Source organism: Ctenopharyngodon idella, chromosome 8 (genome assembly GCF_019924925.1).
Source record: "Ctenopharyngodon idella isolate HZGC_01 chromosome 8, HZGC01, whole genome shotgun sequence".
Taxonomy (NCBI): domain Eukaryota; kingdom Metazoa; phylum Chordata; class Actinopteri; order Cypriniformes; family Xenocyprididae; genus Ctenopharyngodon; species Ctenopharyngodon idella.
Genome location: NC_067227.1, coordinates 27227390 through 27252948, shown reverse-complemented (window position 1 = coordinate 27252948; position 25559 = coordinate 27227390). Strand labels below are relative to the sequence as shown.

At 36.8% G+C, this 25559-nt stretch overlaps 1 protein-coding gene and 1 long non-coding RNA gene across 5 annotated transcripts in view; one reads left to right on the top strand and one right to left on the bottom strand.

Moving 5' to 3' along the window:
* kcnn1b (potassium intermediate/small conductance calcium-activated channel, subfamily N, member 1b) overlaps positions 1-20730 on the bottom strand; it is a 49203-nt gene extending 28473 nt beyond the window's left edge. For 2 of the 3 annotated variants that reach the window (XM_051903565.1, XM_051903566.1), the window contains exons 1-2: positions 20582-20730; positions 15033-17252 (exon numbers count right to left, since the gene is read on the bottom strand). In XM_051903565.1, coding sequence (XP_051759525.1) covers positions 15033-15794 — 762 coding nt within the window. In that variant the 5' untranslated portion in view covers positions 15795-17252; positions 20582-20730. Of the gene's footprint in view, positions 1-2620; positions 2878-15032; positions 17253-20581 lie in introns of those variants that run through there. The other variant, XM_051903567.1, reaches the window with a different exon arrangement.
* Positions 35-25242, top strand: LOC127517641 (uncharacterized). Of its 2 annotated transcripts, none has more exons than XR_007931337.1 (4): positions 35-173; positions 17438-17522; positions 19618-21170; positions 21338-25242. It is a non-coding gene; the product is annotated as an uncharacterized LOC127517641 (long non-coding RNA). The 2 variants fall into 2 exon arrangements; XR_007931336.1 differs by lacking the exon at positions 35-173 and adding an exon at positions 15631-15768.
* Positions 25243-25559: the final 317 nt, after the last annotated feature.

The window sequence follows — 25559 nt, the reverse complement described above, 5'->3', positions numbered from 1 at the left end:
GTCCAGGATCTTGTGTACTGGCTGAGAGGGACAGCACTGCCAATTCGCAACAATGCTTGATTTAATGGGCATTCCTTTAGAAAATTACATTATAAATGCCAGCATCTACAGGGTTCATAATGCATGATGGAGGAGGGTCATCTACTGACCGTAACTACTGAAAAAGCTTTCGGGTAGGTCATGTGAATTCAACTATTTACTTACATTGATTGATATGAAAAGCATCACAGGGCTATAACAAAGAAAAACTGGAATTTAAAAGATTTTTTTTGATCTTTTAAAGTAAAAACACACTGAAATTTTCAATAAAAAACACTGATAGCCAATATATACTACTGTCACTTATAAAGTAATACTGTTATTCCACAATAAATGCATTAAATTGATCAAAAGTTATAATGTTACAAAAGATTTCCATTACAAATAAATTCTGTTCTTTTGAACTTTCTATTTATCACATAATGTATCATGTTTTCCATAAAAATATTAAGCAGCAAAACTGTTTCTATTGATAATTATAATAAATGTTTCTTAAGCAGCAAATCAGCATATTAGAATGATTTCTGAAGGATCATGTGACACTGAAGACTGGAGTAATGATGCTGAAAATTCAGCTTTGCATCACAGGAATAAATTACATTTTAAAATACATTAGAATAGAAAACAGTTATTTTAAATTGTAAAATATTTCACAACATTACTGTTTTTACAAGTTCAAGTATATGTAGCCTTGGTGAGAAAAAGAGACTTCTTTGAAAAACATAAAAAAAAAAAACACCAACCCAAACTTTTGAATGGTAGTGTAATTCTGATACTGTATTTAGAATACAAATGAGTTAAAGACAAACTTGCTAAAATGAAAGCTTATTTTACATAATATTTACTCAGAATGAAAACAGAAAATGTTTACAATCCATAGACAAAGCTGTCACTAGAAACTGAACAAAGACAAGCACTTCTTTTAACTGACCAAGTGGCCAAATATTATCCAATATACTGCTCTATCACTATTCAGCAACTAGTTCTTCCAGTCCCAGTAAAATACTAACAAGGGAAGTAGGACAGATACTATTATTCTTAAACCAATTCCATAGCCAATCATAACAGAGGGTATTTACACATGTCTAAGGCCCCATTTACACTAGTGCGTTTCTGTTTTAAAATGGCTTTTTAAAATGAAAACGATCCTCGTCTACACTGGCGTTTCCACAGCGTTTCAGAAACGATTTCCGTCTACACTACACGGCCGAAAACGCATGTCACATGACTGTTCATGCACACTGGGCATGCGTGTACAAGTGTAAACAGTTGCCTCTTGCGTAGGCAGCTGCGGTATTAAAAAATGCTGAATTTAACTGCACAATGGCTGCTAAAAATTACAACAAAGCTAGCAAAGATTGCAGTTCAGTCTCCATGTTGTTGTTTACATGGTTGTTAAGGATGTGCAGAGCGAACGTGGGCAGCCTCGCCATCGTTTTCAAAAGTCTCAGTTTTGGTCCGTTTATACTTGAAACGCAACCCCGGCGTTTTCAAACTAAAGAGGGGTCTGCAGCGTTTTCGAAAGTCTCCGTTTTCGAGGTTCGAAAACACTGCCGTAGTGTAAACGACAGGCGTAACTGCAGCAAAATGTATGCATTTTAAAAACGAAAACGCACTCGTGTAAACGGGGCCTAACATGTAAAGCAGAAAAAAATGGCTTCTAAAATTCTAAGGAGCTGTTCACACAGAATGTGTTTTTCAATTCTACTGCGCTACTATTCCATTGTTTTTCAACGTAAACACGCTAGACAGACGTGTTTGACCGCTGCTCTCGCGTCTCAGTTTTTTTGCAGCGTCACGCTCATGTTAAAATAAGTTCAACTTAAAAAAAAAAAAAAAAAAAAAAACGAGTCTCTAGAACTTGCGTTTTTTTGCTCCACTGACCTGCGACCTTTTGCTGTTAAAAGCGTGTTCTGTGTGAGTGTAAATGGCCCTTAAGGGTTGAAATTTCTCAAGAAAATCATAACAGGCCAGGTTCAGCTCCAAACTAGTTTGGTGCAACAAAAAGTAACATTATCAATGCACCTCAGGGAAAAACAGTGAAATGATGTCAATAATAAAAAACAAAACAATGTAAAGATGTGACATTAAAAGCATGGGATAATGGAAAAAATGAGATCATGCAAACAGTTTTTTAAAGTGTTCAGAAATTATATTAGACCAATAATTATGGCAAAATTCTTGCGATAATGCTTATGAAGATGATACAAAAAAAGCTTGTTCACAATAATCTCACATTATTAAATTATTTCTGAATGGAATTTTTATTCTACTGTTCTAATTTTCGTGGCAATAAGGATCAGTTTCTGTTATCTAGCTACTGCTGCTGGGCTGACACAATGCCAACTCATTTGCAGAGACCTACTTCTGTAATGTCATTTTCTGATAGGAGGCTCACAACGCAGACCCACATTCGAACCGAACAGAGAGACACCAATGGATTACAAATGAGAGTAATGACAGCTGCTTTGAAAAAAGTACTAAATAGCATTACATACATATCTAACATAAACTGCTGATTAAGTATAGTTAAATCAAAGCTAGTTGTGGCACCACCTGGAAACCTGTTCCTGCCACAAACCTGGTTTTGCTGGTTTGACTGAACCTTCGTAAAGATCACGTTGAGTCCGCCACCACTGCTTGAACCTCCAACCTCCTCAGCATAACTGACACTTTCACTGTTTTTACTTGAAAGGTTCTGTTTATCCATGTACTAGGCTGTACTGTCTATATCTATTCAGGAATTAACAGCACTGCTACTACTGATGGTTAAGCTTACAAATAATACGATTCAGGACTAGAAAAACAAGCATTTAGGACTCCCAAAACTAAATGTCCATCAAGGCCCCTCGTGCGAGACAGTTCCCATGGAGTCTTTCACATGGCTTTCTTCTCACATGGCAACAGGGAATTTATATTCTGTACAGCTTTTTGTTTATCTCACTTTTATGTTTGTTTTTAACAAAATGGACTGTGGGAAGTTGTCCAAAAGTCTGTACCCTTTTAGGAACACACTAAATATCCAATTTAATATTGCAAGGAAAAATTGCCGACGGGCCGTTATTAGAAAAATAATGCAATGAGGTGGTAATGCGGCCATGACACGAACAAATCAGAATCAAGCATTCAACAACCCCGTAGTATAAACATACATAATATACTACATGTAGTATTTCTAATAGATGTAAGAATTTAAGATATTATAACCTGTACATTTTAAGATACTCTAAAATTTATATTTTATATCATCTACATTTATACATATAATGTATTACTAAAAAGTCACATCAAGTTGAAAATAATTCATTTGAAATGGCAAAATTGTATGATTTTTTTTTTTTTTTTTTTAAAGTATGCTGTAAAAAATTATTTTTCGAAGTTGTAAATAAAACAAAGATTATTGGAGTACGTTTTACAAGAAAATACTATTTCAGTTTTTCTACTTCAAAATTTCATGTTTAATTCAATGTATTACTTGCTGTTTCTTTGTATTAATTTACTAGCAATTTCTGAGTGAAAATTGTTTTTACACCATTTTTTTTTTTTTTGCAGTGTACAACTTATAAAATACAGAGTTGTCAAAAGTACCGACTTCGGTACCAAGTCGGTACTGAAAATTAAAAAAATGTGACGAGAGCATTTCGCCCTAGCATTTTAAGTGCTGTTAAGCAGATTCTTAAACACCTCTGATTAGGCATTGTGTTCACTCACTCAACAGATATGTTTGTGATTGGCTACAATGATCAACACTTCAAAAACATGTTTTAAATAGACATCTTTGATGCTCCGAACGCTTACACGGATACACACAGGAGCATTTGAAAGCAGGCATCTATCAGCGGATCCGTCTATCAGCGGATATATTAGGGATATATTAAATATAACATAACTAGGGATGCAAAGGGGCAGAAAATTTCCAGTATATTACCAGAAACTTTCCAAATATTTCCAGAAAGTTTCCAAAAACCTAAATGTAACAAAACCCTACCCCTAAACCTAATCATCACTGTAATAGGAAATCTTACGTTTTCATATCATCAAAATCATTAGTTCATCATACAATGTTAAGTCGTACAAATTATTTCGCATTTTTAATGAGAGTGTGATGGAAAAACAAGCTTTCAGAAGTATGAAACTCTAAGGACAGAAAGGACACTTACTGTAGGAAAACACACACACACACACACACACACACACACACACACACACACACACTTTGGAGTATATTTGGAGAACATCTCCTTCAACAGATGTCTCTGAAATACCGTAGGCTATAGAGAAAAATATATCTATTGTCCTTGTACTGCTTATGTGAACCTATAGTACTTCAAATACAATGTAGCAGTAATAGACATAATAAAACAGACCCAGAACTGATTTCCAACACACAGTGACTGTCTCTCTGATGAAAGAGCTCCAGGGATCAATTGCAATACATAGCAAAGCTCCTGTCAAAACTTCCACTCTTTCCAAGGCCAACATGGTCTGCCAGTTGCCAAATGAGCTCTTTTTTTCCATCAATGTCCACAGAGAGCCAGTAGTCAATTCTGATATTAGTCATTCTTTCTGTAGATATTAAAAGGTACAATAAACTAAAATCTGTTCCAGAAAGATAAAGTTGAATATTAACATTATCCTGAGGTTTAAAATAATACAACCTAGAGCATTTTTATTACACAGAGGATCTTAGTTAAATTAAATATAAACTTTGTCTCAGCTCCTTGAGACTATTGTTGACATACAGTAAAGGCCCATTCACACCAAGGACGATGACTATAACAATAATGTTAAAGATATAGTTCTAGAAATCGTTCTAAATATAAAAGAATAGCACTGTCCACACCACAGCTATAATAATAACGGCACAGAGAAACAATATCGTTGGAATCACTTTCAGAATGATTTTTTTCCAGCTGATGAACGATAATAACATTGACAGCCAATCAGAATCCATCCTACTTTAAGAGCACTAGCATTTAACCCTCTGGGGTCTGAGGGTGTTTTTGGTCCCTGGAGAAGTGTTGACATGCCCTTGTAAGGAACCCCGCATCGGCCCAAAAACGGAATCCGACGGCCTGGGCGAAGGTTAACGCGTGTATGCCTTTTCAGCGCATCTGTGAAGTTCACTTAATTTCACTCGTTCAATCTGACTCCAATTTTAAATGATTATTATTCTCAGGTTTTGTTCCCAATTGGAAATTAATCATTTGTTATGTATTAATTTAGATTTTTGATTATTCTGGGTATCTCATAATTTCAATTATTCGTTCATTACGGTCTCATCATCGCTTAGAGAAATTCACATCGGCCGACTGCGTTCTCACGGACATAAATTCGCCAGTTTATGATCTAGTCAGAGGATGCAGAGTTAACTAATGCATTTGAGTCGAACCGCCACATGCTTGTTCATACAAAAATACAGTTTTCTTAGTCACGATACTGCAACTTGCTAATTCAATAACAGACAAACTCAAAAAGTCCCATGATGTGCCAATATGCTCCTTTCATGGGGCTCTCTGGCTTGGCCTGTCCTGACGCAGATTTACGGAAATGACGGACTCCATAATCTACTGGTCATAATGATTTCAGAAGAATCCAGAGTAAATCAAATATAACATTTTATTTGTCAAGTAAAAATGTATCATGTCAATTACATTACAGTTAGACAATTAGAAGCCAATTCAGAAATAATAAATGCATAACATCAACTGAAATGCACATGCACACAGTGGTGGATTAGTGTTTGAAGACACTTGTCCACCACTGTGTGGGGGCTTCTGGCTACAGAAAATCCCCCCTTCCTGCTTTGCACTTTACCTTATATACCAAGACCAGAACAAAAGGATTGTAAATTTTTATTACACCAACACCTGTTTTGGGGGGAGAGGAGTGGGTTTTCACAAGTGACACCACCCAAAAGGAGGACAGAATTCTCCTTAGTTTTCAATCTTCTTCATAATACCAGTGACTGCTGTGAAATTGAGACCATTTTACCAATCGCACTGAGACATTTAAAATGATACCAAACATGAAAGGAATAAACAATAGATACACCAGATACATTATACTTCTTGGAGAACTTTCAGTGACTTGAGTCAGGGGGAAAGGAAGGAGGGTGTGTGTGTTTTGGGGGGAGGGCTATTGCATCCTGTAGATGTGTGAGGGCAAGGCGTTGTCCTATGCTATTTCTTTGTGATCTTCTCTCCAGATAAGCTTTATTGCTTTATTGCAGGGTGCTTGATCTCAGTTTTTGTCTTAGCAGGAAAATCAAGTCTTACACCCTGAAATTTGTTGTTTTTCAGTTCCTTAAAACATATTAATGGCTAAAGTCTGATTACACTTTATTCAGCACAAACAGGGCTACAATAATAGGGCAAATGACCAGAACAATGTCCTCTGCTGTTGTGGACTCTAATATAGTTATCGTTATAGTTATCTTTGTAGTTATTGTTCTTGGTGTGTGAAGAGCATAAAGTGTGAAGAGTGGGCCTTGAAGGGTTAGTCCACCCAAAAATTAAATTTCTGTCATTAAGTACTCACCCACTTGTCGTTCCAAACCTGTAAGACCTTCGTTCATCTTCGGAACACAAATTAAGATATTTTTGATGAAATCCAAGTTTTTTTTATCCCCCATAGAAAGCAATGTAATTACCGTCATTCAAGGTCCAGAAAAGTAGTAAAGACATCGTTAAAATAGTCCATTTGACTACAGTGGTTCAACCTCAATGTTACGAAGCGACGAAAATACTTTTTGTGCACAAAAACAAAACAAAAATAACAACTTTATTCAACAAGTTCTTCTCTATCCTGTCAATCTCGTATGCAGTTGACGCAGTGAATGCAGTTCAGTGCTTCTGTGTTTGCGTCCAAACGCCAGCTCAGTTCTGACGTAAACACGGAAGCACTGAACTGCATTAACTGCGTACAAGACTGACAGGGTAGAGAAGAAATATCTTAATTTGTATATCTTATATATCTTAATTTGTGTTCCGAAGAGGAATAAAGGTCTAATGGGTTTGGAATGGCATGAGGGTGAGTACTTAATGACAGAAATTTCATTTTTGGGTGAACTAACCCTTTAAGAGTATAAAGCTATAAAGCGAATGCAATTTATATACTGTTCAAAGGTTTGGGGTCAGTTAGGGTTTTTTTGTGTGTGAAAGAAGTCATTATGCTTACCAAGGCATTTATTTATTCAAAAATAAATGTTACTTTTTAAACTATTTTACATTTGAATATATTTTAAAATGTAATGTTTTCTAGTAATGATTAAAAGCTAAATTTTCAGCATCATTACTGAAACTTTACTGAAACTTACTAAACATTTCTGATTATTATCAATGTTAAAAATAGTTGTGCTGCTTCATATTTTTGTGGAAACCATGATGCATTTTTTTCAGGATTCACTGATGAATAGAAAGTTAAAAAGAACATTTATTTGATATAGATTTTTTTTGGAACAAAGTAAAAGATTTTCGATAACACTTTAGTTTAGGGTCCAATTCTCACTATTAAGTAGTTGCTTATTAGCATGCTAGTACTAGGATATTGGGTGTTTATTATTACTTATAAAGCACATATTAATGCCTTATTCTGCATGACCATATTCTACATCCCATAATCCTACCCAATACCTTAAAGGGTTAGTTCACACAAAAATGAAAATTCTGTCATTAAGTACTCACCCTCATGTCGCTCCAAACCCGTAAGACCTTCGTTCATCTTCGAACACATTATTTTTATTTTGAAACCCTCAGATTTCATCAAAAAAATCTTAAGATGAACGAAGGTTTTACGGGTGTGGAACGACATGAGGGTGATTAATTAATGACAGAAATTTCATTTTTGGGTGAACTAACCCTTTAACTTCACAACTACCTTAATAACTATTAATATGCAGTAATTAGGAGTTTATTTAGGCAAAAGTCATAGTTAATAGTTAGTTAATAGTGAGAATTGGACCCTAATCTAAAGTGTGACCCGATTTTTTTTTTGTCACTTTTAATAAATTTAATGTATTCTTGCTAAATAAAAGTACTTTTGAATTGTACTGTATATTGTGTATTTTATATATGTTATAGATGTTTCTTATCCAATTTCCAAATGAGCCGTTTTATTCACATTTATTAAAATATAAATAATATACATAGAGAAATCCCTGACTTTTCATTGCAGACTTAAATCTCAGTGCAGTTAGTGACATTGATCTCTTCTGAAACTCTAAAGGAGGCACATTGATTACTGCATTTTTTAAGCAAAAGTCTCCATTTGCTCTCCATTTAATCACATTGCTGTCAAGAGAAACAATTGGGATATTGCAGAGATCTCATTTGTGATTTTTCTTTCCAATGGGATGTGTCACAATGTAACTTCCAACACAAATGACAGCACAGCTGCTGTAACAACAAAGACGCACAAAGCTAGAAATTCTTTGCATGACCTTGAAGAGTCAATTAAAACACACAGCTGCACGCTCCGGGTACAATTTTATGCTTATTTGGGATACGTCTACAAAACTGATCATGTATCAGTCACAAAAACAACATCTGCACCATCTCTATTTACTCAATTTTGATGCAACAGGCTAAGCATTTACCACATTGCAATGGCGTTTTCATTGTCTCAGCCTCACAATTTCACATTTCGATAATTTTCCATATTAGCCAATATTCTCTTCTGTGCGTGTCAAAGCTGAAGGGCCCTTAGACTTCACCCTCCCCTGCTCCTTCATTCCCCTCTCTGCAAGCTTTGGTCCGTACAAATCCAATTTAGCAAATCTATTTTGACATTGAATTTGCACTCATTCAGATGTGGCATCGGACTCTCTGTTCCTCAGGTCTCTTTCTGTAATGAAATGTCTGCAGCAGACCTGAGAGCTGATTACAGATCCCGCTATTCAAGAATATCTTTTCTAACTGCTCACAACTATCAAAATGTGATCTTTACAGCCAGACATCTTCCCACGTCTCGTGTTGCAAAAATTTGCACCTCAGGGCTTGTACGATGTAAGAGACAAAATAAGAAAAACATTTGTATGTGATTTGTTTCAGCAATTATGATTTTTATGTCGACTGAATCATGATACCTGGAGAAAGCTATCAGTTAGCATCTCGATGCCAGAGTCTGGCTCACTCAGGACCCTCAGAGGATAAGAAATCTGCCATCTTTGCTCATGGGAACCACAGAACTTTTTGAGTCAATCAACTGAACCGTAAATACCATGTGACTAAATCACACTAGAGCTGCTAGATGCTGATGGCATCACAAGAACACACGGTCCCAAACACTTCACTAGCAACCATCCAAAGATCATGTACTGTAATAAGAAAAATAGTGAAATCCATTTCACTATTATTACTAATTAGATATTATTATTCTTCCAAACCTTTTAGTGCACTCTTAAGGCCAATTCACACTGCACAGACAGACACTTTGGCTATGTTCACACTGCAAGCCTTAAAGTCCCCCTGTAGTCAATAATTTTATCCCTTAAAACTCATCTTTGATCACCAAAATTACATATTTAAATGTTTTTTCCTGTGAAAAAAAATCTTAATGCCTTAAACAAGCTTGAATGCAACTCTACACCCTAGCCTCATTTAATATACATGGATCTATGAATATGATAATTAGCCCCGCCTCCACTCACTTGCAAGAGCTCAGACGAGATCCACTCGGTCAACTTACTGAGGTAAACGCTGCACAGTGGTATCGCTTTTTACAACGTCGGACGCATAATGATAATTAATATGATTAGCATTTTGCTCGACTACATTATCAAACAGCTAATAATGTGTTGCTAATGTTACATAAACCATGTTCCCGTTTGCGAGTCAGACAGCTGCCTTCTAACAATCAGTATCCTTAGAAACGCTTTGAACATCTCAGAACGTCAGTGGAGAAAGGCATATAGTTCATCATAACATTGTAATATACATCATACACCTGCCATATTGCTAAATCTACCCGATTTTTCATATCAACAGAAAAATATACCGGGAGAACCTTCTTTTGAGACTCCCTTGCGCGGTCAGTTAATGATATGCTAAAGCCCGCCGGCAGGTCGACATGATTGGTTACAAGGTAGTTTGTGACGTCAGAAACACCAGCAATTTTTCACTGCAGTTTTAAAGAGAAAATACTCAGCAATGATGTTGACTTATGAATTTGCACATGGTTTGTCTTAAAGCATGTTAAAAACACCAGATAGACATATGAACAACATTAAAAACTTAATTTTCACCACAGGGGGACTTTAAAGGGATAGTTCACCCAAAAATGAAATTTCTGTCATTAATTACTCACCCTCATGTTATTCTAAACCTGTAAGACCTTTGTTCATCAACGCAAATGAAGATCTCTTTGATGAAATCTGAGAGTTTTCTGTCCCTCCATAGACAGCTACGCAACTGAAACTTTGACGATTCAAAATGTTCATAAAGAGATCGTAAAACTAATCCATATGAATTGAGCGGTTTAGTCCAAATTTTTTGAAGAGACTCAATCACTTAATATTATGAACAGATTTAATTTAGGCTTTTATTCACATATAAACATTGATCAGCGAACATAAACAGGAGCTCAACTGAACCTACATGACGTGCGAAAACAAACCTCTTGCGGAAGTTCAAACGTGCTTCGTAACACACTAGAATGAACTTCATTGGTTCTCGCACGTCAAGTGAACATGCTGGAGTTTTCCTTTACCACAACTGATGTGTGAGTTGATGAATGTTTATATGTGAATATAAGCCTAAATTAAATCTGTTCATCATATAAAACGATCGAGTCTCTTCAGAAAATTTGGACTAAAGTCTTACGGGTTTGAAACGACATAAGGGTGAGTAATTAATGACAGAAATTTCATTTCAAGGTGAATTATCCCTTTAATGCTCAATACCAATTTATTGCTCAGATCCAATTTTTTTTGTATAGCTGTTCACATTGTTGTTTTAAATGTGGCCAATATCAGATTCCAGTGTGAACAGATTATGGTCCTGAACTGACCCGCATGCGCAAAAGAACGATAAAAAGACGTCACACGGCACGCTGTCATACGGAAGTAAACACAGAGGACATTAGAGTAAGCGATTATGCAATTATTTATTGTGTGATCTGCTGCGGAAACCAGTGGATTTATGCGCAGGCAATATTAAAAACAAAGACGAGGATGCGAAAAAAGTGCCAGGGTTTTTAAACATTTATGATGTTTTGCTTGTATATAGAGCTGTCACTATAATACTTATGAGCTCTGACACATCACTGTCCTTCACTGACTACCTTTGGCAACTGTCTTGATAACTTTGGGTATGTAAAATCTTTGAAGTGACTCCCATGAGCGCAGAATTGTGACTAATGTTGATCTAGAGTGATGTAAAAGTCGCATGAACTCCTATTTGACAGACAAGAGGTCAGGTCACATTGCAAAACATCAGACCTGTATCGGATTTAGGACCACATATGGAAGTGGCCCAAATCAGAATCAAAAAGATCAGATTCCATGTGGTTTGTGCAGTTCACACTGTCATGACAAAAACAGATCTAAGTCACATATGAGTAAAAAAAAATCGGATTTGGGCCACATTTACCTGCAGTCTGAACATAGCCTCTGTCGGATCTGTGTGTTAACCGTCAGCATCTGTCTTAGCTTTTTTTCACCAATTGAACATGTCGAATCTGCACTTGTCTGGTTGTGGAGTGACATACTGTAATTTGGTGATTGTCCACGTTGGTCGCCGTCTGTTGGTGCAGTGTGAATTGGCCTTTAAAAATAAAAAGGGGTTGTTTTTTTTGTTTTTTTCCCCCTCGCAGTGTTGCCATAGAAGAACCATTTTTTGTTCCTCAAAGAACCTTTCAGTGAACTTTTTTTTTCTTTAGGCCAATTCACACAGCACCGACAAACGCGACCAGGTTTTGTCAGATCAGTGTGTTTCCCCTGTCAGCGTCAGTTGCTGTTGGTCTTAGCTCTTGTTTTACCTTGTTTGTTGGGTTGTGGAATGTCTGAGAAGTGACGTACTGTAAACTGGTGATTGTCCGCATTGGTCAGCGTCTGTCAGTGCAGTGTGAATTGGTCTTTAGTGTGAAGAACATTTTAAAAATCTAAAGAAACTTTTTCCACCATAATCTTTTGTGCAATGGGAAGGTTCCATGGATGTTAAAGGAACAGTTCACCCAAAAATGAAAATTATCCCATGATTTACTCACCCTCAAGCCATCCTAGGTGTATATGACTATCTTCTTTCAGACGAACACAATCAGAGATATATTTAAAAATATCCTTAGTCCTCCAAGGTTTATAATGGTTGTGAACTGGGGGCCGTGTTTTGAAGTAAAAAATAATGCATCCATCTATTAAAAAAAGTAATCCATACTACTCCAGTGGGTTAATTAAGGCCTTCTGAAGCAAAGCAATTCATTTTGATTTGCGGCTGAAGAGTATCCTTTGACCTGACGCATAACGTAATGTGGAGGCGCAGAGGATAGAGCAAAACAAATCACCGGTCAGGGATTATAAGTCTAAAACGAGAATTTTTAAAGAGAAACCGCGAGAGGCGTCTAAGCTTACAATACTCCAACATCCTGCGTCATACATCGTGTCAGAGGCTTACTCATTTGGCACAAATCGACTTGCGCATTCTGCGTATGGTCGTCCGCCGGAAGCTAGCTATTTGAATTTATAAAGTTTTAAATATGGTTATTTTTTTTACAAAAATGCATCGCTTCACTTCAGAAGGCCTTTATTAACCCCCTGGAGTCATATGGATTACTTTTTTATGGATGGATGCATTATTTTTGGCTTCAAAATGTGCCCCCCCCCCTATTCACAACCATTATAAACCTGGGAGGACTGAGGATATTTTTAAATCGATTGTGTTCGTCTGAAAGAAGATAGTCATATACACCTAGGATGGCTTGAGGGTGAGTAAATCATGGGATAATTTTCATTTTTGGGTGAACTGTTCCTTTAAAGGTTTTTCATGGAACCATAGAATGCCAATAAAGAACCTTTATTTTTAAGTGTGTGCAACTCATCCTGCTACAGTGATACAAATATGAATATGAATGACATCTCGAATCATGTCTAATTGCCTAATTACATTTCTAAGTGAATGGACATGTCTTTTGCATGGCGGCTGATAAAATCTGTGAAAAAAAATCCCTTAGATTTACATTTAAATGTTACTTGGCAACAACTTAGTGACCACATAGCAATGCCATTGAAACTAGCAATACTGGGAAAGCTTTCCAGCCAACTCCAGCATCACGAAAAGTCGATGTTATGATGTTTCACTTGCAAAAGAGTTTCCCACATAATAGGTTAAAAAGACTGCATTTACATCCTGAAGCAAGTGACTTCATAGCATAATTTCCATCCTTTTCCCAAGTGAAATTTACTGCACTATCACACAAATAACTGCAGAGACTCTCATGGGCTAGAAGACAACAAGAACAAAAACAGCAGATTCAAGAACATTGTTTTCAAATCAAAGGCTTTTTGGTTGTTGTCATCATCAGAAAACAGGAAAATGATCAGGTATTTAAAAATGGATGGATGAATTATTCCAAAATAGCAAGATGTTTTAACTGCTAGTATCAATAATTCAAACTGATGCCCAAGTATGCTATTAGAACATATTCTTTTATAAATAGTCCATACTATCCCAGCAATAGCACTTGACATAGTTTGACATAGTAGACACACTCACACTGCAGGTATTGCAGAGAGAGCCTTTGGCTAGTTTCAGTTTGAATACACACAGAGACAAGAGAGCTCAGCCAATTATACTCTCCACAAATTACCCTTGATTAAGCAGCAGAACACCAGCTGCAGAGCAACAACACCCAGAGATTCTCCCCTCTGCCTGCTCGCTCATACCGAACCAGTCATTCCCTCAACATCCACAGCACATCCCAGTGCTTCCACTCCCTCTCATGCACAATCAAGAAGAAGCCTAACTGTAAACTCTGCGTAAATATTTACATAATTACAACCCCCCACACCCGAGAGAATTCAGCATAAATGTGTGTTTCCCAGCTCCCAGGGATATTTTACTTCCTACCAATGCTGTTTCTGATTCGTGCATTAAAGCAATTCATTAAATTACAAATTAATCAAATGGCACAGGTAGAACAATCACTTTTTTTAGAACAAGCACAATGCAGTCAAACACAAGAACCAGTCAAGCAGAGAAAGAAACAGAGACTGACGCAAACAACGGGAAAGACTTATGGGAGATTTCATGGGAAGAGATCGGTGATGGCTTTTACCTCCATCTGCTGTGCATTGTGAACTAAACTGATACTAATGTCTCTCCGCTCTGGCAGTGATGTCTAACCCGTCATGAATAATACAGGCCTGAAGTACATGTTAGTGCCACTCAGGGGGGCTTTCCCTTGGCTTACACAGGCAGAAAATGGAACAGCAAGGCAGAAACAGGGTCGGCTCTCCCACAAGGAATGAATGACACTGATTTGCCTTTCTGCCTTGCTTTTCTGTCCCTGGTCCTTTCAGGCGACGGATGCACTGATATACAGATAGATAGATAGATAGATAGATAATTCTAAGCCTCACATAATGAGGTAGGCTAGAACATTCAGGGCTAGACTAAATATAAATGATGCTGGTGTAGGAATGAATGAATGCTTCATAATGTTTACTTACTATTAAACGCCATCATGGGCAGCCTGTTGCAAGCACCCCCCGCCTTTTCTTTCTTTTCTTCCATGTTTTCGAGGTTAACACGAATACCAACACCTAGCAACCACAAACTGCAACTGCCTTCTGCATCTACACTGCCGAAATGTGGTGTTAAAAATGGCAAGCGTTGTCAAGCATGACCTCCCAGAGTCAAGCCGAAGCCTGCGTAATCGGGTGCATTGATAAAACTGGCCACCTGTTAAGCATAAACTTCACAGAGCGCATGTATAAACGATGCGTATTTCATGCGGTTTGTGCGCAACAACAAAATACGAATTGGTATATGCAGGTTTACCTTACAGCCTTCGTGTCTATGTTTATTCTCCTCGAGCCACACGCGACTGTCAGAAGACAGCGGGCTGCTTTTACTCCGCGGCGAAACGGAGTTCCTGGCTCCCTGGCATCTATCAGGCGTGCATGCACGGGCGTGATGAGCTGGATTCCGCTGCTCGTCAGATCTCAGGCTGTCGTTTTCACGGTGCTGCAGCAGAGACGGCTGCTGGCTTCTCAGCTCCCCGGATCCTCTCACGCAGCAGTTGGGCAGGCTGCTCCTCAGCAGCCGCTGCTGCTGAACCTGTAGCTGGAGGGAAGGTGGAGGGTTGTGACGCTGGCTTGGATGCTGCTGCTGCTGTTGCTGCAACAGCTGTTGATGCTCTTGCAATCCGCAGCTGCACGAACAATGATCTTGTTGGCAATTCGCAGTTTTGGCAGCCCCTCCAACACTCTGCTGCCGACTTAAGGAGGGTTTGGTACAGTCTGTGAGACTTGGGTTGCTCCCTTGGCTTTTGACTGGTGCTTCCTGACTGAAAGGGCTGGGCAGGTTCTCTTGGCTCTGTTTTGGCAAGGGGTGTGCGGTCTGTCTAAGGCCACCCCTGTGCTCCGCGTGGTGGTGGTGGTGCTGATGGACGGCTCCCGAGTAGCGATGCTGCATCCCCGCCTCACCTGCGGCGGAGTGCCGCTTTGCGTTGCAATGATCCGGCACCCTTTCGCTGCGCGCAGCCCCGGTGGAGTCAAGAAGGCCCGTTTCATTGGTAGGTTTGACCAAGACCAGCCTCATCACGTCACTATGGAGTTACAGGGAGCCCCGCCTACATGTGACAGTCGAAGTGTTTATATGAATGAGTATACTAAGGGAAGTGCACAGTACGAGGTTGCGAATTATGGGGGGGTTGGGCAAACCGGACTCCCCGAATTGATATTCGAACCCCCTAAAGGAAATCAAAACAAAATGATGGGGGGGTCTTAGTTTAAATACATTTTTATACAAGTATAGGTTTAACGAACGAATAAAAGTTGTGTTCGCTTAATAGTGTAACCATAACAACAGGAAGCCGCTCGAGCGATTCCATATACCCTTTTCACAGACTGTGATGACGCGTTTTAACGGTCATCAATATCGTAAATCCTGCAGTTTTTTAATATTTTCATTTTTTTAAAAAAATTATGTACATTTATAACACTATATTTAGTATTATATTACATTTGTATCAAATTACAAAAAAAAAAAAAACTAAATGCTGCTGTGAGGGTGTTTCTAATACAGCGGCTATGGGAGTGACGGTAAAAATGACATCTTTCTCTCTTCTGACTGCTGTTATCACTTGCTCTCTATTTTCCCCCCTCTTTTTGAAAACACTATTGTGGGGTTTTTCTTTCGCTATTTGCGCAAATAGTAACACAAAAAAATATATGTAGTCTAATTCACCGCTATAAAAGTTTACCCAACTATTCGATTTCTGCTTCTGAGAAACACGGAAATGTGAAAAGGGTCTATTGTGGTCAGATTCGGTCGATATGTCCGTAAAGTGTGAGAAGTAGTGTCATTATTCCTATCACTTTCAGATTTATATATCACAAAAACCATTGGTGTTTAAAAAATAAATTAAGAACGTCAATTACGTTTAGCTAACTTTCGCCAGATTACAATTTTCCATGCGCGAGACGAACCTCGACGTGCCAGAATTGAAAAAATGTAGCCGAATAAAATTCATTTAAAAATCGTCGTCCATGGTGCTCATCTAAAAAAAAAAAAAAAAAAAAATCTTTTAATTAGGGGGTGGTAATGGTTTAGTGGTGAAGGGTCTAGGTTGCTAACACAAATCCTGCTGGTTTGGTCCCCAGTAGAGGTGACTCAGGAACTGGTCTGAAATCACAGTCCTGATCTGGCACCATTGTATTCATGATGTTATGAAGTTGGTCAAGAGCAATTGTCCATGTAGTAAGTGTCCTTTAGTGAGATTTATCAGCTTAATGGCAACTTAAACTTGGCCATTTTAATATAATAAAAATTAAAACTAATTTTTAAAACTAATCAAAATAATCACGTAAAAATGACAAATGATTGTGATCAGTTAAAAATATCTTATAGAATTATAAGGCCTTTCTTTTTTAGGTATGTCATACGTGTTAAAAAACTAATTTGTTACAACTTTTTGTGAGGTGATCATATCTAATCTTAATGCGATGCAATGCTGGGTCAATCTGATGGTCAGGCAGTCATGAATCTCCTAGTAACCTGCAAAAGGATCAGAGAACAAATGCACATCAGTTCCAATGAAACCTGTCTTCGTGTTCTCAAACAATAAGATATACAATTTTATTCATTTGTTTAGCACATGCACCTAAAGCATTATCAAAAAAACCTTGAAATTCAAGAGTAAAGTTGTTTAGATTTCAGGATAGTAGTGTCGGTTTTCACAGGACTGAGTGCTGATGTCAATGAAGGTGATGCCAAAGTTTGGAGTTGAACTTCGGAGTGGATCTGGGGCGCAGATGAAGGAAGCTGGTAATTTGATCTTTTTCATTAAGTAATTAGTCCTGGAGACCTGTATGGGTTCCTGGGCAGAATGAAGTATCATTTGCTTGCTGGTTTTGGAGGCAATGTTGCTTACAACCACATGAATTATTAATTTCCCTTTTCCCACTCCATGTTCAGTGACATATGTGTATGGGATTGCCTGTTGAAATGACCCCGGTGTGGCATGTACAAACAGCATTTAAATTAGGCTAAACAAAATCCTCTCAGTTGTCCATGCTATTTAGATTAGATAGGTTACAGGCTGAACATTAAAACCAGAAGGGTATTAGTTAAAGTGAATAGGGAAATGTTGACCATTAAACTAATACATTCTACAGCTACTCACACTCAATAATAAATAAATAATATCACTTAAGGTTTAATTTGTTTACCTTAGTTAATATCATGAACTGACTATGATAAATACTGGTAACACTTTATAATAAGGGTCTCATTCATTAACTTTAGTTAATGCATTAGTTAACATTAACAATGAACAATACTATATAATCTTTGTTAATATTACACTGTAAACCCTAATGCTCAAAATAATAAATTGGTTTGAGTAGGACAAACTTAAATTAGTTCAGTCAAATTAACTTTTTTATGAGTATTTAGCACTTTCTTTTTCTTTCAAGTTCACAGAACTGATATATTTTAAGTAAACTGAACTGTTTCATTGTTTTGAGTTTTATGAACTTATTTCTTTTAATTTAGAAGAATTTTAAGTTTAACTGAAACTGGGCTGGGATTTCTATTTCCCGGCATGCTTTGCCCATGACTCTCAAAAGGGAGAGCAAAAATTGATTGCCTCATATATATTTTTTTTTTAGTTTTGCCACCTTATTTGGGCTTACAGTGTAGTTAATAAAAATGCAATTCATCATTGTCCATGTTAGTTCACAGTGCATTAACTAATGTTAACAGATACAAGTTTTGTTTTAAAAAAAATGTATTCGTAAATGTTGAAATGAACTAAGATTAACAAATGCTGTGGATTATTAATTGGTTTTGGTTAATGTTAATTTCTGCACATACTAATACATTTGTAACACTTCAAGTTATTCGAGTTAACATTAGTTAATGCATTACGAATTAACAGTAAATCACAATGAACAATAGTATATTAATCAATCAACATTCATTCGATTAATAACTGCTGTTAAAAATCTTGTTTATGGTTAGTTCATGATGCTTAATGCATGTAAACAAATTGAACCTGTATGTAAAGTGTTAACCAAATGTCATTTTTAGCAGACAGAAGCTGTAGAACCATTTACAGTATTTTTTGTTTGTTTGTTTGTTAAATTAGGTAAATGAAATCTCAACACATTTCTGTAGTCTGACATCGGAATCAAACCTCCCCACAGGGACCAGATTGTAATTTGTAAAACCACTCAGGGCCTGGAAACAGCACACCATACAAACAGAGCAATTTTATGGGCTATCAGGTATTTAATATCCAGGTATCACTTTTACAACAGAAGGGCCATCTGTTTTCTATTTTAACCTGTACAAGAGAGTGAACATAAGTAATTCTTTTAGCAATCAAGCTGACAGCTCTTATATAAAGGCCTCTCAGCGTGCATTATTTATATATCTCCTCCTGCCTTTCCACCTGTTCATTAAACTGCATTCGAACTTCTCGCCCACAGCTACGAGGAGGTTACACGCACTCTAAATATAGATTTTTTTACCTTTAATTGCCTTTCTGCTGATCTTGGATCATTTTCTGTGGAAAAATCCAGGCCTGAAGAAAAGCAACACTGCCTCCAGATCAGCACCAATCAATAGCCGTAAATGCACTAGAGCGGTTTGTATTAATGCAGATTCATTTGCATAAAGCATAAATGTGTGTAGACTGAAATGAACTGTTATATTCAGTTTCAGGGATGGCAGAATAACAGTTTACAGTTAAATTAAACTGATATAGAGTCAATTTGAACACTTAAAATATGTTAATTTCAAGTCAGCCTATAAAACTGATTAGTAATGCCGTGAGAACTGCTCAGGAAAAACATTGCAAAATGGTTGCTCCTGTGTTTATTTTCTGTTTGTGCTAAGCTAACTCTTGCTATTACAGATGCTCTTTTGTATGAAGAAACGCATGTTCCTGTCTAACAGCGAGAGAGAGAGATGGAGAGGCCCTGTCACAAGCAGATGAGTGTTCATTACTTTATCCTTGACGGGGGGTTTGGGCAGAGGGAAAGAGATTTCACGCTAATTTGTGGGATGACACCTTAGCCATTTACAATATATATATATATATATATATATAAAACAAACAGACCATAAAACCTTTGATAACACTTTGGCCTTTTTTAATCACACCTACAAACACAATTTTTAGCATAACAGGTAACTTGTGATTTAATATCTCCCTATATACCATGAAAGAGATCAAAATTGGTGGATGTTAAAACAAAATTAAAAGGATGAATAGCATGTCTGTCATTAATATAAAGGATATTTCAATCATGCGTCATGTACAATAGAGTACAGCTGTCGAAAAAAAAAAAAAATTATGATGATCTGATTTGAGCAAACAGTTTGTTTAAACGGCATCACTTTACAATAAGGTTTTACTTGTTAACATTAGGTAACCACATTAATTAACATAAACTATTGATAAACAATACTTCTACAGCATTTATTAGTTAATATGTAAACTAACATGAACAATGAACAACTGTATTTTTATGAACTAACATTTAAAAAGGTTAATAAATGCTCTAAAATATATTGCTCATCATAGTTCATGTTAACTAATGTTAACAAATGAGGCCTTATTGTAAAAATAAGAGTAAAATCTACCAGAATGCCTAAAATATATGTAAACATATTGTACAGAAACTACTCAAAATAAAGTCATTTTATTTAAAAAATGTTTCTAGCATTTGCTCAAGAATGACAGCTGTTTATTAGAACTGTAATTGCTGAATTAAGTTTCCAAAAAGCCCAATCTCTGCATATAAGATGGGGTCTGACATATAGGTTAAAAAAAACTTTCAAAAAGCATTAATAATTGTAAACTGAGGCATCCTTACCTTAAAGCAGCATCCTTCTTTCCTTCGGCAAGCACGCTAGACTCGGGTCCCCTAACATACATGAGGTGTGAGTGATGGGCGCTTTTTCGAGAAAACAGGATTTAGTCATCAGACATGCAGCTTTTTCCTCAGACGCTTGTCAGATGTAGGGGGCCGGCCGGTCTCTCTTTGAGACGCATAATTAGGATGCAGGCTGAAGAAAGGACAGCCCAGCTTGATAAGGGTTGGCATGCAAATGGATAAGGAGACAAAGAAGCACAGAGAGAGAGAGAGAGAGGGAGAGCAAAACACTATATGTTGCACACACCACAACACTTTCTGCTTTAAGTGTCGGGTATCATTATTGCGTCCACTGCTCAGGTTGGCTGAGGTAGTCGAATACATTGAGGTCCGCAGATGAGGAAATCGAGGAGAGAGAAATCTGCGATTGATGCTCAGCAGTTCAAAGGCCTTCCCAAACCCTCTTATCTTTCCCGCCACAGAGGCAGCTCAGATAAAAGAGGAACACACATCACACCAAGCGTTGGACGGAAACATGGATGTTGAAGATGTACATGTACACAACCAGCAGTGTTCAGTGCATTAAAGAGTGTGTACGGTCCTCTATTCATGCTTAAATTTAATGTCACCATGAAATCAAAATTGACCTTTTTTATGGAATATTGCCATATTTATTATCCATGAGCATCAATATTTTTTTTAAATTCATGTGCCCTTGTAATCTTTAATCAAAGTAACTTCCTCTCCCTTTTGCAGTGACATCTCTTCTCTTCTCTGATGACGTGTTTACCGGATTGAGGGCGGGACAACCTGTCACTCACATGACATCACAGCAACAGCAAACCACAACCATCAAATCAATTCCTGATTGCCAAAATTAAGTCCTGCCCTACATTTTATCTTGTTTGACAAGCCGTTTCGTTCAGATATAAGTCAGTATAGGGAAGAAAAGCCAAATTCCGTTTCATGCTGACTTTAAGATTGCAGTGAAGAGGGTTTTGGGATTGAAATATGGTCATTTTTGGTTCATGCTTGTCATTAAATAATTTAGCAATGCTAGAGGGACATGGTATAAAATGTGGTAAAATACAGTGGGGCCTAAAAAAAAGGCAACAACTGAAAATGCTTCTGTTTTGCATTTTTCTATTTTTTTTATTTTTTTTTTTAAATGAAAAAAATAATTACAAAATATGTTTAGCATGTTTCTAATAAAATATGTTTTTATTTTTAAATGTAAAAAAATGTTTTGTTATTTTTGGTTAATGGTTGTCACTAAATAATTTAGCAATGCTAGAGGGACACTGTATAAAATGTGGAAAAATACCATGGGGCCACTGATCTATAGTGGGGCCCAAAAGTTTACTACAAGACCACCAATGATAATGCTTGTTTTTCTGTTTTTTATTTATTTATTTTTTAAATTAAATGCTGCTGAGAATTTCTCTTACCCAAGCATTTTTTAAATATTTTTAAAAATGTAATTATATATATTATACACACACACACAGGTTTGTTTTGCTATCTTTGTGATGACTCTCCATAGACGTAATGGTTTTTATACTGTACAAACTGTATATTCTATCCCCCTACATTACCCCTACTCCTAAACCTACCCATCACAGAAAACATTGTACATTTTTACATTTTTAATAAAACATTGTTTAGTAGGCTATGTTTTTAAAGCTATTTTAAATATGAGGACTCATGAAATGTCCTCATATTTCATGTTTACGTCGTAATACCAGTGTAATACCCATGTCATACAAATTTGTGTCCTCATAAATCACAAAATTGTGTGCACACCCACACACGCATTACTGTGCAAAAGTCTTATGCTTTGTTGTTTTAGCAATGATATAATGACCATCCATATGTATTTTTTGGTCTTTATTACGATATAAGCAGAAAATACAGGAAATATGTACACAAATGTAAAAAAAAATAAATAAATCAGAACAAAATGGCTTCTTTAAGCAAAAATCAGTATTTAGTGTGACCTGCTGGACTTCTTCCATTTTCTCAAAGAAGAAACTCTGAGAAACTTCTCATCATATTTTAAAAGTTTTCTTGGTCTTCTAGTCATTTTCCATTCCATTTAATTTAAGAAAGCCGGTTCCTGCTATTGCTCAAGTGTAAGGGAGGTCACTAAATACTTGCCACTTTAGCCTATAGAAGTAGTTTTTGTTTTTTTAATACTGCATATAAATGTCCTGTATTTTCTGGTTATATTCTAATAAGGAGACTGAGAAATAATTATATATGGTCATTATACCATTGCTAAACAACATCTATTGGTAGCCTAAGACTTTTGCACAGTACTGTATGTGTGTCTGTGTGTGTGTGTGTGTGTATATATATATTAGTCAAACCAAAAATTATCCAGACATTTTTGATATATTTTTTACTAGTGGGTGCAGGACACTATAGTTCATTTATGTAAGTGGGGATAACAAAATAAAGTAAACGGTGACATATTATACCCAAAAATTCTTCATACAGTGGACTACCAGTAAAATTGATAAAAACTTGGAACCAAAAATTATTCATGACCATGTTTTGCTTAAGTGTTATCTGACATAATTAAGATTATTTTTTTTCTGACACAGTTTAACTCTGAGATCTTGTCAGAATTTATTACCATTTTTTTAAACTATAGTGAATAAACTGTATTAATGAATGAAATGTTCAAGGTGTCTGAATAAATTTTGGTTTAACTGTAATAATATATATATATATATATATATAATATAAAATGGATGTTTGTCACTAAATAATTTAGAAATGCTGGAAGGTCATAGTACAAAATGTGTAAAAGTACAGTGGTCCCCAAATGTCTACTAAAACCCATTAATGAAAATATTTTTGTCTTTTTCTATTTTTTTTTTTAAATTAAGAATATAATTGCTGACTGAACAAAACCTGATAATGTTCTCCAGCATGATTTGACATGTTCGTTACACAGAGCATCTTGTGCTGTAATGGAAGCAAAAACATCTGAGGTAACATTTTCAGTGTCACAGACTTGATCAGTGACATAAAAACTGTGCAAAATTACTTATAAAGTTCTTTAAAGGCCTCCATCTAGAAAGAATAATGACTTTGCATTTTGCCGTAGACAGATGTGGACCGTCATCAATCAGTGATGCTCTGAGACTCTGTAGATAAGGGAACTCCGTGCTATTTTAGGCCTGGTGCTCTCTAATACAGCAGGGTCTCTCCCTCTAATGGCTGGCCCGCCCCACACTTATCAGATTTTCAAAATGTGAGAGACCACAAACATCACAATGAAATTTAACAGTTTTGTTCCTATAGTGTGTGGAGTGCCACGATATGACCAACACAGCACACATCACACACTAACAGATTCCATTCACAAACAACCAGAGTCCCGACTGAACACTGTGAACACAGGAAATCTTGCGGTGATTTAAGAGTAGACGAACATGGCAAACGGCGAGCAAGAAAAAAAAAAAAAAGCGATTGTAGTGTTTGGACTGCTTTGTGGGGGAAAAAGTAAAAAGGTTTGGATGAAGTCCCCCACACAACAGGATTTCTGATCATAAATATTCAACATGTTTGATATTTATGATTTGAGATTGGTGCGACCACGTACAGTGTACATTTTAGGACATCCTCAGACCTCAGGATCATGCCTTAGACAAAACTGCATCGCGCCTCAGACATGTATTGCCAAGTCTGGGGTTTTCCCGCGGGTCTGAAACCTTTTAGTCTGAGGCATGATGCCTTTTTGTCATACGACTGAGGTCTGAATATGTCCTAAAATGTATACCGTAATCCCAGTGTTCTTCCAAGCAGATTATATCACTCTTAACACACCTCACACCACAGGAAAATCTGATAAAATAATCTGTAGAACCATCAAGATAATCGGGACTTTACCTAAGATTGTCGGAAGGGGAGAAATGGGCCCAAAATCGACCCGATTATCTTGTAGTGTGTGGGTGCCTTTAGATTCATCATGCTGCGCCGAGTATCAGCTATATTATTGAGTTTAATCCTGTGACAAAACCACTCATTCAGCAAAGAATTTTGCACTTAAGAAGCCTGGTCTCTAAAACGATCTTGATAAAACGATCACGACGAACCAGTGCTGCTAATAAAGATTAGCCAAATATAGTCACTGCCCTTGAGTGCAGGAAGGGGATGTTTTTTAATTAACACTCTCAGTGGGTCACAACTAATAATGTGCAAATAGGTTTAAAAATAAAACGACATTTTTACGTGAGTAATATCTTCGCTTTAAAACACCCCTGTTCAGAGATTTTTAGGTTGATTAAACACAGCTATTGTTTCACAATTGTATTTTAGGTCTTCATATGTTGTCATTATGATTGTTTTACAGGCAGTTATGTCGAAGTTATGAAAAGGACACATTCATTAAAACACTGTGTGGGAGAGATGTTTAATGGAAGGTGAGTAAACGGGAGAGGTTATCGCATGGCATAATCTGTAGATGACCTACAGTTCTTTCACTCTGACGCTGCTTGATGACACATTATGGCCATAAATTACCTTAAGTGCTAAAGAGTGTTCCTGCCGAGGATAAAGGTGGCCACTGGGAATTATCCAGCCTGCAGGCTAATTTCCTTTCCTTCCGGAACGTCCCGTAGGGGTCAGTGACCGTTTATGTCCATCGATTGTGTACCTGCAGAGACGTTATTAAAAGCAAATCTACCTTCAGTGCGTCTGAAGTATCACATAGCTGCAAACGTGGTTGAATGAGGGAAAATGTCATCATAGAATGGCACTTTCCATGAATATGGTACAGAATAAGACTGGAAACTCCTTAAAAAAACATTTTTTAACAAATGGTCAGTCAATCCTAGGGGTCTAACTAAATATTCCATGTGCTGTTTTTGTTTTCTATTAATTTTCTATAGGTTTTTGCCATTTTTGCAACCCTGTTAACCAAATTTCGGTATTATATGTGCATGATGTTTGTAATTTTCTAGCAATA